The 15,154-nt window shown below is 41.0% G+C and overlaps 1 protein-coding gene across 3 annotated transcripts in view; it reads right to left on the reverse strand.

Annotated features, from left to right (window-relative positions):
- The window catches only part of bcas3 (BCAS3 microtubule associated cell migration factor), a 336,126-nt gene that overhangs the window by 227,604 nt on the left and 93,368 nt on the right, over positions 1-15,154 (reverse strand). For 2 of the 3 annotated variants that reach the window (XM_065960136.1, XM_065960138.1), the window contains exon 17: positions 6,708-6,752. The exons of the other annotated variant lie outside the window; for it this stretch is intronic. In XM_065960136.1, coding sequence (XP_065816208.1) covers positions 6,708-6,752 — 45 coding nt within the window. The remainder of the gene's footprint in view (positions 1-6,707; positions 6,753-15,154) is intronic. 3 annotated transcript variants of the gene reach the window in all.

The following is a 15,154-nucleotide window of genomic DNA, read 5'->3' on the forward strand; positions in this document are numbered from 1 at the left end:
GCCATCATCCGAGATATTTGTTGGGTGAAATAGTAAGTTATGTGACAGAGTATCCATACAGAAGAATGTGTGGTCCTGCCATAAGACAAATAATGCCTCTGTGTCGTAGGTTTTAATCGTCTCTAGCTTTCCTCTAAAAAGGTCCCATATCAACCACAGATCAGTAGCATGAATCAGTAAAAACAGTGTTTGTCTTTGTGTGATCTTTCTGTGCCTGCATCTAATGTATGTGCTTTTTCTAATCTTTGATTGTGAAGCACTTTGTGACTTCTGCTCTTGAAAGGTGCTGTATAAACAAACTTGACTTGAAAAAATATCGTCTTTACTTTTATTCTCACATCATATCCATAAGAATAGGAATTCAATTGACTGAGTTTTTTTAGTTTAAGCCGAGTTTTCACTTCAACTTTACCCAGAATCTTTTCCTGCCAGCATCCTAGTAAGGTTTCTGTGAAAAGTTGGAGTGAGCCAATGTGAGAACGCAGCAGGTAATATTCAGGAAAATTCACCACAAGTGAGTGGGAGGGGTCTATATCTTGCAAACCGCAAATGACCATGAACTGTAAGGGCATGATCATCTTTGTCTGCCACTTCTGGGTCGTTCTACTTACATCATGTACCTCCAACCTCCCCTCCTGTCTGACAGTAACTGACTCCCGCTGTGAGCTATATGTCTGAACAACCAACCCAGGAAGATTTTAGGGGGCGGCCTGCCTGACATTTTTGGGACATTTTCAGGAGTGCATACGTGACAATGGCTTTAATGTTTAATTTTATTTTAAGGAAATTAAAATCCATGAATGTTCCCTAAATGACATGCCTGTCTCAATAAATGGCATGGACCAATAAACCTTGCAATCTCACTGAGGAGACACCAAGGATTTTTTTAGAAGGAAAAAATAATCTGCCAAATACAGCATCCAAGTCCTCTTCTCTGGCTGTCTCACTTCATGTTGGCCACAGAAGGGAATTTATTAGTAGTTCTCGGATTATTCAGTATGTCAGGACTGTTAGAGGAGAATCGGACACAGAAAGAGGTTTCAGCTGTAGTGGTGCTCCCCATATGGAAATGATCAGAGAACAGTAGCGAGGTCTGGTATTATTGTCCAGCTTTATAACCAACCTGGAGAGTCAAAAACGGTCACAGTCGATCAGGCACAAGGTGGACTAAGGGTTTCGAAGACTCACTGCGGGGTCACACCCTCCCAGAGGAAGGCTCAGCCTTGACCTCTGGAAACCAGGCTGGTGTGGAAGTGACACACATGCTTTAGTCCTCACTTATTTGTTGGGAAAAAGAGCTAAAGAGACAAACTGTTGCTACTTCATTTGTCTATGTGTTGAAAGACAGCAGAAAGGTTAGGTTTATGTTTCCCTGAATATTTGAACCATAAAAGCCGGGGATACTGATATAATTTACACATTTGTTGGTTATGCTGTTCATTTTTTATGAGCTGTGGACAGGCTCACTTGATTTTAGCTCACTTTGACATCCAAGCTGCAGATCCACTTTTTAAGGTTTTGGTTGAAATTGTCTTGAGGTCCTGACAGAAATTAATAACTAATGTGCTCTGAAAAAGGAACTAAGGAAATCTGTCATCTGTAGCAGTTGTAAGCCTGTAAAAATTTCGACCAATGTCTGCCAAGAGGTACCGATCTGATGAACCAATCAGACGCCTCCCTGTGTCACTGCTCGTTCTCGATGACGGAGTTTATACTGTGAGTTTGTCGTTGGCCGTCGAGTAGTGAAATAGTCACGTTGTTTAAGTTTAGTGCTAACTTACCACTAAATGAGAAATGTAATGAGTTTTAAACTAAAAACTATGTGGGTAGGCTGCAGTTTAACAGTAATGCTTGTATAGAGGGATACTTCTTGTCCAGTAGTTTAGCTAAGTTTCTAAGAAACAGGTGCTGAAAGACCTATAGCTGGTAAAACTCTCTTTCTGTTGCCTCCCTTCAGACTGTCAGCACCTCATAAATTACTCCCTGGATGCACAGATATGTTGATGTCTTTGTTTGGCCAACACCGTGTGAAAGAGGGATCAGAAAAAAGGAAGTGGTGAAGGTAGTCCGAGGAAAGGCCTCTGGACAAGTTTCATAGCTTGTATTTATTAGTGCTGGGTCAAGGGGAGAAGGCTGAATAACCAAATATCCAGAGTAAGCCCTGTCTGTGAAAGGAAGATGGAGGGGGGAGATAAAGTCACACTCAGGATATTGCTTTGGCTAAGACCAGGGTGCCCTTGTCTACTCCTCCAAGCTCTTCCTCGGGCCTATTCATTTGCCAGTGTGAGGAGAGGATAAAGAATTTAACAAACAGATCCAGTGAGCGATCTACTGGAAACTTTTTTTTCCCCCCAGTGCTTTTACAACTTTCTTCTACATTGCAATATCTACACTCCTGGAGGGGGGTTGGGGAAATCCAAAATCAAGGACAGTGGGAAGACAAGGCATACAAATGTCTTATAAACTTTTAGGAAACCTCCTGTGACCAATGAATGAATCTGCCAACAAGCTAGCCAAATGCTATGCACACAGGAGAAACAATGGAAGACATCGCATAACTTTCCTCCATTGCTTAAAGGAAGGGAAATTATTCCTGAGTTCTGCAAAGTTAATCTCCTTCCTTAGTCAGGTAATCCATGTTGAAATGTTCCATCTTGGGTCATCGGATAGCCTAGCGGTTATGTTGCATACCCCATGTACAAAGGCTACAGTCCTTGTTGCAGTGACCATGGGTTTGAATCTGACCTCGGCCTTTTGCTGCATATCATCCACCACTCTCTCCTCCAAACATTCCCTATCTCTCTTCAGCTGTCCTATCCAATACAGGCAAAAATGGCCAACAGAAAGAATATCTAAAAAATATATTTTCATTGCTTCACTGGTTTCAATGCTGACCGAAATAAAGTACAAAGAAACTTATGCGCACTACAATATTCAACATTAACAATAAAATAAAAATGGTGTATTGTATTTGAGAGAGAATGACAAGACCGAGTGGAAGTACTGACAAGGGGTACAGTAGAGATTTGGAACCCTTAGGAAAGGATGGACTAGTCTAGTTTATACCTGCACAGAGTTCACACGAACACACAGATCCAGTCTATGTGCGCGTGGAGGTTGCAGGATATAAATGTCATTACATTATTTTAAATCCTCCTTTTCCTCTTTCCATCTCACTTGAAGAGGCTTAAAATTGTTGATGTTTCTGTTTTTATGTCAGTGAAGCAGCGCAAAAGGACCAAATTCAGATTTCCATTCAGAGGATAATCATTTTATGTCGTGGATCGGTGGTGGTGGTGGGGATGGTTCAGTGAATGTCACCAATATGTAACCCAATATCAATAAATCATTAAATATAAATACAGAGAGATGGACCTGGAATCAGGTGGGAGGGAACGTCAAGAAACAAACAGCACATCTTTTTTTTTCTTCTCTCTGCTCGCTTTTCTTTTTGCAGGGAGTGGAATCCATTTTCTTTGCAACTTTAATCCACTGAAGACTACTCACATGTCATTTCCACTTTTAATTTAACAAATGAGGACTCTTGACTGAGCTAATAGCTTTTCCTCAAGGGCATAATTCAATCTGCAACATCAACCATCAAAGTCCCTTCGCATTACTATGTCCGGGGCTAACGTGAGGCGCCTCCGAGGGGGGTTGGGGAGTCCGGTGGCAGCTTCCATTTATTTCCGAGGCCCCTCGCAGTAAACAAATATGATAGAGCTCACGTGAGCCGGCAAACCAGCGACAAAGAGCTGCACGGCTGTCGTAGCTCTGATTCTGGGCCACAAAGATCATCCAAAGAAAAGAGCCAGCATAAGGAGGACGAGGACGAGGGAAGGGAGAGAGAGAGAGAGAGAGAGAGAGAGAGAGAGAGAGAGAGAGAGAGAGAGAGAGAGAGAGAGAGAGAGAGAGGGCAGTCATGTGGAGGACACATCCTTCAACGTCACGTTTATTATTTTACAATAGCCCTCGGAAAAAAGGCAGCCTTTGGCTGTATTGAACACAGAACTAATGACGACCACAGGAGGAAACTTCAGTGAACATTGGAGAATGGGCATTAAATGTTCGAAACATTGAACAACTGTGATCCATACAAGCCGTGGAAACTTATTAACTGTCTGAAAAGAGAGCTAATGCTGGGACCACTGTAAACATGTTCCTGCATACATAGATCTTAAAAGAATACCAGAATAGAATATAACTTTATTTGTTTTGGAACAGAAAGCTAATGCACCTATTGTAAACATCTTGAAAATGCACAAGCGATGGGAGGACAATGAATAGGGATGATTCTTGTTTGCATGAAACTATTTAAATAAATAGAAAATAGAAAAAACAACAGCTAGAAAATAACTTGCATAACTTTTAGGTCTGATAGGTTTAGAGATATGAAGCATATAAGACATGACATCACAACAAGCACAAATACTAATGCCGACAATGCATTTATAAAAAAATGTTAAACAATCAAAAGGCCTTTGCATTTTATTCAAATAAATTAAAATTCCCCACCCCCCCAAAAAAAGAAGTACAGTGATATTTACATCTTGAATGTTCAGAAATATATTGCATGATTCTTCATTAAAAACATGCCCAATGTCTATTTTTGTTTCAGATTTTGAAGTTTCTAGGGATCTGAAGCATTTGGAGAAATGTGGAGAATAAGCAGAAATACCAATGTTTGAATTCAAGAGTCCTTAAAGCAAGATAGTGCAAACAATAACATACACTTGTGTAAGTTTAATTTAATCAAAAATGTGTTGTTTGAAATACAAACATAAAATAGAAATCTGAGAGCGCATGATGAAGCTCAAGGTATCCTGCAAAAGGAAACAAAGGAGGGCTCTGTTTCTCAAATGTGTACCTTAACTGGGTCTCACTGAGCTTTTAGAGGCTGAAAGCTGAAGCAGAAATTGGTGAATGAACTGTCATAGCTCGCATCTCGAGAGAAACAATATAGGTTCAACTAGCTCCAATTCGAGCGGAAGGCAGTTATTGTGAGGGTCAAGATTCCAATGCTAATGATGTGTACCTTTGAAAAGTATACGCTCTGAAATCACTAAGGGCCTGGATTAAGCGGGAGGTGGATGAAGACAGAGAGGAGTGGGGGGAGCTTCAATTAAAAAGTATGAGTGACTGCCCACAACAAAAGACGAAACCCAAGACTCGGGGAAGGCACCACATGCTATTCATTTTCTAAAGTGAGTGGAGTCAACAGGGAGGAGCGGCAGAGCCAGGAAGGGAAAAGTTCACTTCACTGAGTCACTCAATCATCCCTCCATAAGTGACTCTGTCATAATGGGGCTTCTTTTTAAAAGCCTGTAAGCATCTGATTTCATGACATAGCGTTGACAAGAAACTTGGTTTCACCCCCCCCTCCCCCCGCAAGAACAAAATCCTCGAATGGGAAGATGCTGTGCCCTCTAACGTTTGATTTTCACTGAACTGCATTCAAAATGATATAGTGAAACATTTCAGTTTATGAGTTTGGAAACTTAAAGAAGTAACAGCTGATCTTTGTGTCTTTCTGTCAACGTCATCTTTTACTTAAGTTGTGTTCATGGTTGCTTATGTAATGTTTGCTTCAAAAAGCAGATTGCAAAAAATCTAAATCACTGTCAATTCAACACAATTGTTATCTCAAGACACTTTCGTCCTTAATGGAACAATGAGCAGAAAGACTTTGAAATGCTGGGGTGCTGATTGCAAAGTTGTTGGTGCACCCCAGGTGTGGTCCTCCTGGTGGGCAGCCTGGGTTCAAATCCTACCTGCTCCTTTCCCTCGTGTCATTCCCCACTCTCTCTCTCCCTACGTTCCCAATCTATCCACTGTCTAAAGTGAAGGCAAAAAAAAGCTCCAAAATAAATCTTGATTTTTTTTTAAAATGCTCTGTAGATCTGAGAGATATTTAAAGCATCTGAGAATAAATCCTCTGTTGGTCCTCACTTTGAAGAACCTCCTGCACATCACACACGGTCATTTGGCTTTTTTTTTTTTTTGACTACATAATTATTGTTAAGTGCAGCTTTACATTTGGTTAAACAGTTTGAAATAAACACATCTTGAGTGAAAATAAAAATTACTCACATTTCCATACCAGCACAACACACAGTTCACAATAATACCAGAGTATGACATGGCACAATTACTGCGTGCAGAAACACATTGGCCAGGGAGGAAATGCAATCGGAGGGAGCTAAAAAAAAAAAAAAAAAGAAAAAAATTTGAACATGTGTTTAACACAAAGGTGTTATATTTGTAAAAAAATTAAATAAAATGTTGGGTTAAACAAAGCCAAAGGAAAATGTAATTTACCATAATGAAACATATCTCCTGCACTACACCCTGTGAATCAATATTAAAGCATGCATGCTTTTTGTTTGCACCTATCAAAAAATCTATCTATCTCATATTAATATTATTATATATATTTTTTTCTGGTAAAATAACATATATGCAAAACTCTACCCATTAAAAATTAAAGGCTTTTGCAAAAAAACAGAACTGAAAAAAAAAAAAAAGGTGATGAGAAAATAAGAAACACTCCTCTTGGAGATTTCCCCCCCTGGAGGAATGAGCGCACAAACTCTGAGGAATGTGTTGAAAGTAAACCAGGAAACAAATGAGAGGTAAAGGAGGCGGGTGGTGAAGCTGTGGTGGAGGATACAGTTGCATGCTGCCGAGGGGAAAAGTTAAAAACTCACCATGGAGTTTTAATGGCAAAACATCCCGCCCCAAAGAGGTAGGGTCTTCATGAGAGGGGGGGGTGGTGAAGAGGGTGGGGGAAGGAGGGTGAAGGGGGGGGGGGGGGGGGGGGGATACAGAGATAGACGGAAAAAGCATTATTAAACTAGCACACTTGAGCAAACACACTTTTCACATTACATACTTTCTGACGTGTCTGTTTAAGTGCACGACACATCGGAGGCAGGAAGCCGAATGTCTGTGCACTAAGATGGATTTGAAAACCTGCGGGACGGCTCGATGACTCATCTGCTCAAGTTGCTCCGTAAAGTGTGATACCATAGATTTGGCAGATGCAGCATGTCCACAGACTTTGTTCTTTTTTTTCTTCTTCAGACATCTGTCATGTTTTCTTTTCTTATTTCTCCCTCGCTTTAAAGAAGAATGGCTGCATTTTGCACAAACATGGAGGTCTGAATCCAACCGTGTAAATACAGCACGGAGAGACGAAAATGATGGGAAACGCTTGTGATTGTTGAGATTGAGAAAGAAGAGTTCATCCGTTTTGTATAATAGCTGGGGACACCAATAAAACTAACAGCGCTCGGGCATTGTTGAGACAAGCAGTTGTGTGTTTGCATGTGCCGTCTTTTTTTAGTGCAAGTGTGTATTTATGGCCACGCATTGTCTTGTGAACGCGCCTGTTTGGATGCAAGGGTGTGGGCAAATGTGTATCCACTGTGATTATGTTAACAAGAACACAGTGTGTGTGTGTAAGAGTCATCCAGAGTGTCTTTTGCAGGGTGTATTTCTGTCAGTTTGTGCGTGTTTGTAATGTTTACAAGACATTAGGAGTGGGAGTGTGTTCCTGTGTTTATCCTGCATGTCCAGAGATAGTGACAGAGCTCCGTAAACAGTTTACAGTAAATAAGCCTTTTCCCTGCAGCAATAAAGGTCCGATGAGACTGAACTCTGTCCCCCGCTAGCCAACCTCCTCGAGTCATGAAAAAACAGAATCCCCGGCCAACTAAAGCACTCTGCAGCACTTCTTTATTTTATCGCTTTCGCCGCATCCGTCCGGGGCCCTCCCAACGATAGCACACAGTTTTCAATTAGTCTTGGTACATGGATGTGTAGAAAAATGTGACTCCAGGGGGGACGGGGAGAGAAACAATTTGCCCCGAGATGTCTCACTCCTGGAGCGCAACTTGACAAATGAACATGCCGTTTGTTGTAATGGAGGCCCCTGGTAAACTGCCACTTATCAAAGAGTTGCAGAGGGGGGGGGGGGTGGATGGTCTCTATCAGGCCTGCTGAGCCCCCCCGCTCTGGGCCTCCAGCTGGGTAAATGGATGGACACCAGTGGGAGAGTGATGGGCGAATGGGGGGAGGTCTCAATGGGGGTAGCAAAGGCCAAGTGGGCTTTGGGGTTTGACAAGATGCTGCTTTGAATTTTTCCTGCAAACTCCTCTTGGACTTATTGTTGGTTCCATTTATTGTTTGAAGAAAGTTTAAAACACTGGGAACTTTCTGGCTTTTTGAGGCCTCCATTTAAATTCTGCTGAGATGTCACCTTGTTTTTTTCAGTTTAATTGTTACAGTAACAATATATCAAATGAGACCAAAAGTCCAATTATTACTTAAGTTTTCTTTCCCACCAGGCCTTCAAGAGTCAGCAGCCAGTTTACTGTTTTTGAGAAATGTAACGTTCTCAGAAACCAGTAAATAAAAAGTTGCTGTAATCTAAGCAGCTGGTAAAAGAAGCATGTATCTGCAGTACTCTGTCAGACCACTTCACCAGTGGTTACCAAACTTTTCCCTTGGAGCCCCCCAAAAAGCAGCAGAAATTAACAGAAATTTGGATTGTTCTCATCAATAACATGCCAAAAGGAAAGGCAGACACACTTGTTCTTAACAAAAGAGTTTTTTTTATAAACTATCCAGTAAGTGCGTCATCATTATTTGAGTTAATATGTAAAACTCTGACGTTAACAATCTCAGGGCCGACAAAGCCTTTGGCCCCGAGATCTAGGTTGATAACAAATGCACTACACTCTATTGGGGATAAACACTGTCTTCTTCTTTTTTGCAATATTTCTGAGGTCAAAAAAATATATATATATTTTTACAACCTTGTTGAAGTGGAAGAGGAAATTCAGATAAAAGTCTTCATCATTTCTTCATCGTCTTCATCACGTCTTACTCTGTAACTTGTGCTTTCATTCGGTTGGACAGGCTAGATAAAACTACTTTTGATCGTTGCTGCTCTGTTGTAGGAATAAAAAAAACCCAGATGATGCTCATTGATTGATTGACTACTGCCTTTAGGAAAATCCAAAAGTTAGAAAAATCAGTGGAGACACCCCAAGATGGCTTTAAGAAAGAATGCAGGTTGAAACACTGCAGTCTATGTTTTTGCAGCAATATTTGCTCTTGAATCACTGTTACCCAAATTCACATCAGTATATAATTATTTAATTTGAATAAATATATTCTGGGTATCTCACTATGGTATAGTAACACATCTCTGATCTGAGTCCAGCTGGAGGACTGTAGCTTTGATGCATGTGACCCTCATTATTCCCTCCACAAGTTTTCACTTTGGGTCCACTTGAAACTCTCAACAAAAATGTATATTTACATATATCTGAGTTAATATTTCCCCATTCTTTTGCTTCAACTGCTACAGTAACTATTGCAAACTATAGCCAGCAAACAATTAATCTAAAGTTATACAAGAAATGTGTGTGTAAACTGAGCCGGTAGATTCATGAATTAAGTAAAGTGGACACTTTGAATGGACTACAATGCAGATGTTTCCATAAGAGATGAAACAAGCAGTGACTTCTACAGTTGGGTTTTTAATATATCTCATTCTCAATCTTTCAGTTTTAAAGGTGATTTACTGTTACTTGCACTAAAAAATGACTCTGTGTTCATTGTGGTGAAGTGGTTCATTATATAAGCTGAGATGTTTTTTTTTTGATGCTGCAGACCATACCGATGCGTTGTTATATGAAACACGTAGCATTTAAGCTTGTGTCAAATGTCAAATTGCACACTGCTGAGAATAAAACAACAGAATGAGGTCATGTTGGGAAAGCTGTCCGCGGTGTCGAGCTGGCAGTAAACAGCTCTGACCACAGTGTAGACAAAGACCGCCCGGCTATGTGACGCACAGGCCTGATCCTGCAGGTTTAGCAGGGAAGAGAGTCCCGAGCGGGTCAGTGGCATGTTGGGAAACATCGGTGAAACATGGGTCAGTGGAGTAAAAGGGGTGTAAGACTGTGAGAGGCAGAGTTAGAGGAAAAGAGGGGCGGGAGGACCAGGGAGAGTAATCGACCTGTGAGGGCGGCGACCCCACTCCCGGAGAATAATTGTTCACACATTCATCTCTTAACCCGTTGGCCCTAATAGCAGCTCCGCCTGGGCCATTAAAAAGGAAAGGAAGTGAGGTGATTTGTGCAAATGCTTTACTTGCTGCCATGTGATGCTGGGCATTCTTAAAGCCCCTTTCTAGCTGTGCTCCCACTCAGGCTATGTAAGACAATGGCTCTTCAATGTGCCAGCTCTTATACACGTATTACAGTAATCTGAGGGCACATCTGCAGCAGGTCACAGGGTCTCGTTCGTTCTCTCGCTGTTCTCTTTCTCGTTACCTCGCCTGCACTCTGGCTGCATTTGCTTGAAAATGTCATCAGAGGGATTTAGTCGAGGGTGGTGTTTTGTTTTGTGTGCAACAATCTTTCCATTTGGATTTTCATTTGTCCGTGTTAAAGTCAGACTGTGTGTAGAAGGGGATAAGTGTGCAATAGTTTGTCTGCTTGCAAATCCCAAATTTTATCCCTGTCAGGCATTTTTGACAAGTTAAATCTATCCTTACACAACTTTGGTCAGTGTAGGGACAAGCCGACAGTCCTCGGAGCTGTTTGAGTGTTTCTCTCGTAATCTTTTTCACAGATTAACTTCTGACAGTAACATTTCACCAAGAGAGAATCCTTTGATTCTGTGTCTTTTTTTTTTTCCCTTCTTCCCCGGGATTTAATTCAACTGGGGCCAACCTTGTGCCAAATATGGCTGACAGGAAACAAGAGGCCGGGTCAGAGCCGACACTCCTCTCCTTGTTCGGGACTCCCAGGAGGCCTTGAGGACTAGCAGAAGCTTGGCTGTGCTCCTCTTCACTCTCTTCTCTGACCTGGCCTCGTCTGCAAGGGGGGGTTATCAGGCGGATACTGAGACACATCCGACTGTAACCCCCACCCCACACACACACACACACACACACACACACACACACACACACACACACACACACACACACACACACACACACACACACACACACACACACACACACACACACACACACACACACACACACAAACCCTCAAATCTAAACTGACAGAGAGGCAAGATCTTGTTGAGGTTTTCTTTGATGTTACAATTTTGAAGACAAACAGCAGAATTTTGCACATTGGTGGTCTGATAAGGGTCTACGAAATCTCTGCAGTGGACCCAGTCACACAAATGGGCTGAAAGCTTCATCAACGTGTGTGAGTGCGTGTGTGTGTGTGTGTGTGTGTGTGTGTGTGTGTGTGTGTGTGTGTGTGTGTGTGTGTGTGTGTGTGTGTGTGTGTGTGTGTGTGTGTGTCATGGCACAGTGCACACAAAGACAGCCTGGTAGAGAATGTAGGTTAAGCAGCTGGTGTGTTCCTCTGCCGCCCTGCCAACAGGGATCTGCTCATACAGGTGTAAATACAGCTGCCGGACGCTCCTCTTTCTCTCTCTCTCTTTATAACACACACACATGCACACACACAAACACACACACACTCAAAAAAGAGAGGGACTACTGTCTGCACAGACAGACAGATGGTGCCTCTGCACTCCTGTGCGAGTATAGCGTGAAACCATATGATATCACCCCCCACTCCAGGGGCCAAACCTGCTGCTTCACTCACTGTGTGTCAGCGTGTGTGTGTGTGTGTAATTTTGTAATTTTGTAATTTTGGTGAATTGGTGCAGCCGTGTGCATGCAGGAGCAGGCCGCACAGCTGCATGTCCTGATGCATTAATACTGACGCCTCCTCTGGACTGAATGGATGCATGAAGGAGAACTGAAGCAGCCAAACGGCTCTCATAATGTCCTAAAGAGCTGTTGCAGCTGTTTCAGGGCCTTTACTGGGGATGTGTGTTGAATTCTTACACTAAAAAAAGCTGGCTTTGTTGTTATGTTTTACATTTTGTCAACAAACTTCCTGAAAAAAAAACAATGACGCGATTGTTACACGTATTCCTTGATGTCATAGAGCTCTATTGTTGTACACAGACGATTAAAACACATCAATGAACCGCACTGGGTGACATTCTCCCATCAACACCCACATACAGCTCACAAAGGCCCAAAAACAAGTCCAAAAGAAACAATTGTATTGCGGTCATCTGTCAAGAAAAGTTGCATATGCACAATTTCCTCACAACTGAGGAGTGTTTGTTCAAAATCACCAACAGTTCAAGAAAAATGACATTTTTTAAATGAAATAGGATATTGGACACATCTTGCTAAAATGAATCAAGCCACATACTTCTGTCCTGTCATGATTCCTTCTCTATAAAAACAGGATTCAGGTCTTGTTTTGTCTGCACATTTTTCTTCACATTGAGTTTTAAGTCTTGTTTTCATGCTGAGGTGTTTGTTGTTTTACATATATATATATATATATATATATATAATAAGTCGACAAACACCTGATTTTAAAGACTTTCAACTATAATCTACGACAGGGAACAATTGGTTTTAAACGTCATTAACAGTGAAGAGAAGTAACAATGTGCTGAGAGAGTACCACGATGTTGGCTTTGGTCTTTCCTTCTGGCTCCCGTTGAAGCTAGAAAACGTTTCACATTGTTTGTCTAAAGAACCTGAGGTGCTGTGTAACTGATACAGATTAAAAAATGCCAAATTCAAAATGGAAAAAAGGCATACATATAGGCAGGTATATATTCTCTTCATACTGAAACTCTGGATGAAGTCAGAGTGACAAAATTTGGCTCTTTGCGTTCACTCATGCGGCTCACCATGAAAACTTTGGCAGCTTCTCAGCAGTTTTGTGCATGTGTGAAAGCACTATATGTGATGTATTGGCTCCATTTCCATAATGTTTACAGCAAAACTCAGCGACAGATGAGCAGTTTCTTAGAAGAGCGTCACCTCAAGATGTTGAGAGAAATGGAAGTACTGATTACTGTTTGAAACTGAGGCAAAGCAATCAATCTGAAGTGATCACGCCCTGAGGCTTACCGCTAGTGACGATACAAAACTGAACTAAACCAGAGGTTTTTGTAGCCACTGAAGTGGCGCTGAAAATGGAAGCAAATGACAGGTATAGGTAGGGCAATAAAAATACAGGAAATCACAGGGTGAGACACCCAAACTGAGGCACAATATGGACAAATTAAGACACATTATAAACGTTCAGATCATCACAGGATTGAAAAAAAGGAAAACAACTTTTTATTTCATTGATAAAATGATAATCCTGGCAGAAAGAACTAACCTGAGAGCTGTTATTGATGGTCAAAAATAAAACACACCTATTTTGAGGAGCTTAGATGAAGTCAAATATTACAACTGCTATACCCAAATGCTAAACCACCAGGACCGGCGTATGATAACAAATGTCCCGTCATTATAGGGACACCACAGAAGCCCATAAGCAATCATGCATTTTACAAACCAAATGAACCGAGGAGGTCTCAGTGAATTTGGAAGAAGTCCTGATGTTGTTTATGTTGACTGCACGTTCACGGCTGTATTTTCATCCCCACAGCTCCTTTATCAAATATCACAGAGGGGGAAATAAATCCCTCATCTTCGTCTGTTTGGATCATTACACCATTCCCCATTCAAACAGGGCATGAAAATGACATTTAAATGAATTTATTGAAATCTGCCCATATTTATGGAGCCACCTGTACTCTATGTAAATGCACTTAGCAAAGGCCTGTAGTTGCTGATGTTCTTAAAGCTACATGATTTCAATGCATGGCATGGATCCAAGTTTAAAAAAAAATAAAAAAGTGTGCATGAGAGCGGAGCTGCATAACTTTAAAAATCAAACTTGTTAAAACACTCAAAGATCTTAGGACCACGCTGCGTTTAATACAACTTCAATAAGATAGAAAACTTTAAGCAAGATTTTATTTCTCTTCTCGATGCACATGATGTGTTTTATCGGTTTCCCAGAGAACAAGTATCGCGTGTGTGTTGTGCTTCATTACCCTATGCAAAAAGGTGGCAGCCTGAGACAAAAGGAGTCCATGAGCATCAGCTGGATGTGTGAGAGGAAAAAGCTTTGGCCTGCACAAGGCCACTGTTGACACAATACAGTGTTTTTATAGCGTGATGAATGGGGAAAGACAGCAAATCACAGACTGGAGGTACACACGTCTTACAGTGTGATTTAAATGATCCTCCACAGCGGCCAAACTGTACCTTTAGAGAGGTTTCAAAACAAACCTTTTACACTCAGCCCTGTGGACACATTATGTTTGAAAGGATCCACTTCGGACGGACATTATTATACAAAGGGAGTTGTTTTTTTAGAATGACCAAATTGACTGAAAGGACAAGAGTGTAGTTTATTCATTCAAATCAAAGCTTTTATATTTATCTAAATTGTGATACTACTGGAAGTCTGAGTCCTACAAAGAGCCGACCTGCAGTTGTTAGGAGTCAGTGGTTATATTGTTAACAGAAACAGCTGCTCTGAAGCATCTCAACAATTACCAATATTTTTTAGGACTTTTATTGTGCAAACAGAGAAGCCCATTCCTTCAGGGGTCATTTTAAAAGTATTTTATTAAACATATTTAAAGAAACAATTCATTTCACTCTGTTTTTTTGAGTGAAAAATCATTTCATTATTGGTTTAAAACCATTGAAAACACATTATAACGTTGGTAAAATTGATGAAAAAAAGACACTTAAATTGTTATATAGTGACTAATTTGATGTGTTAATTTTTCATATTCTTCCACGTTCATTGACAACCAAGCAAACTACATCTAGAGGTGAAGGCTTGTGTCCTGCAATCCTGAAGGAAAGAAATAACTTTCTAGTCTAAAACGCCTCCAGTGTTTCCCTTTTTTCCATTTTTTTTTTTTTTAAAGATTTATTGTTGGGATTTTTGTGCCTTTATTGTAGAGATAGGATAGTGGATAGAGTCAGAAATCAGGGAAAGAAGCCATTTAAGTTAAGTTAAGTCTAACTTTCTGATAGAAAAGGACAGCTGTCATTAAAAGTAACCCATGAACACCAAGATTCCTTCAAGCGTTTGTCGGCGTGTCCTGTAAACCTAGGGGAAACACTGGCCTCCCTTGATTTAAAACGTGTTCATTTTAACTCAAAGCTCCAAGAGGTTGTGATTTAGTCACGGGTGAAGATAAGACATTTTGAGACATTTTA

This window comes from Labrus bergylta, chromosome 11 (genome assembly GCF_963930695.1).
Source record: "Labrus bergylta chromosome 11, fLabBer1.1, whole genome shotgun sequence".
Lineage (NCBI taxonomy): Eukaryota > Metazoa > Chordata > Actinopteri > Labriformes > Labridae > Labrus > Labrus bergylta.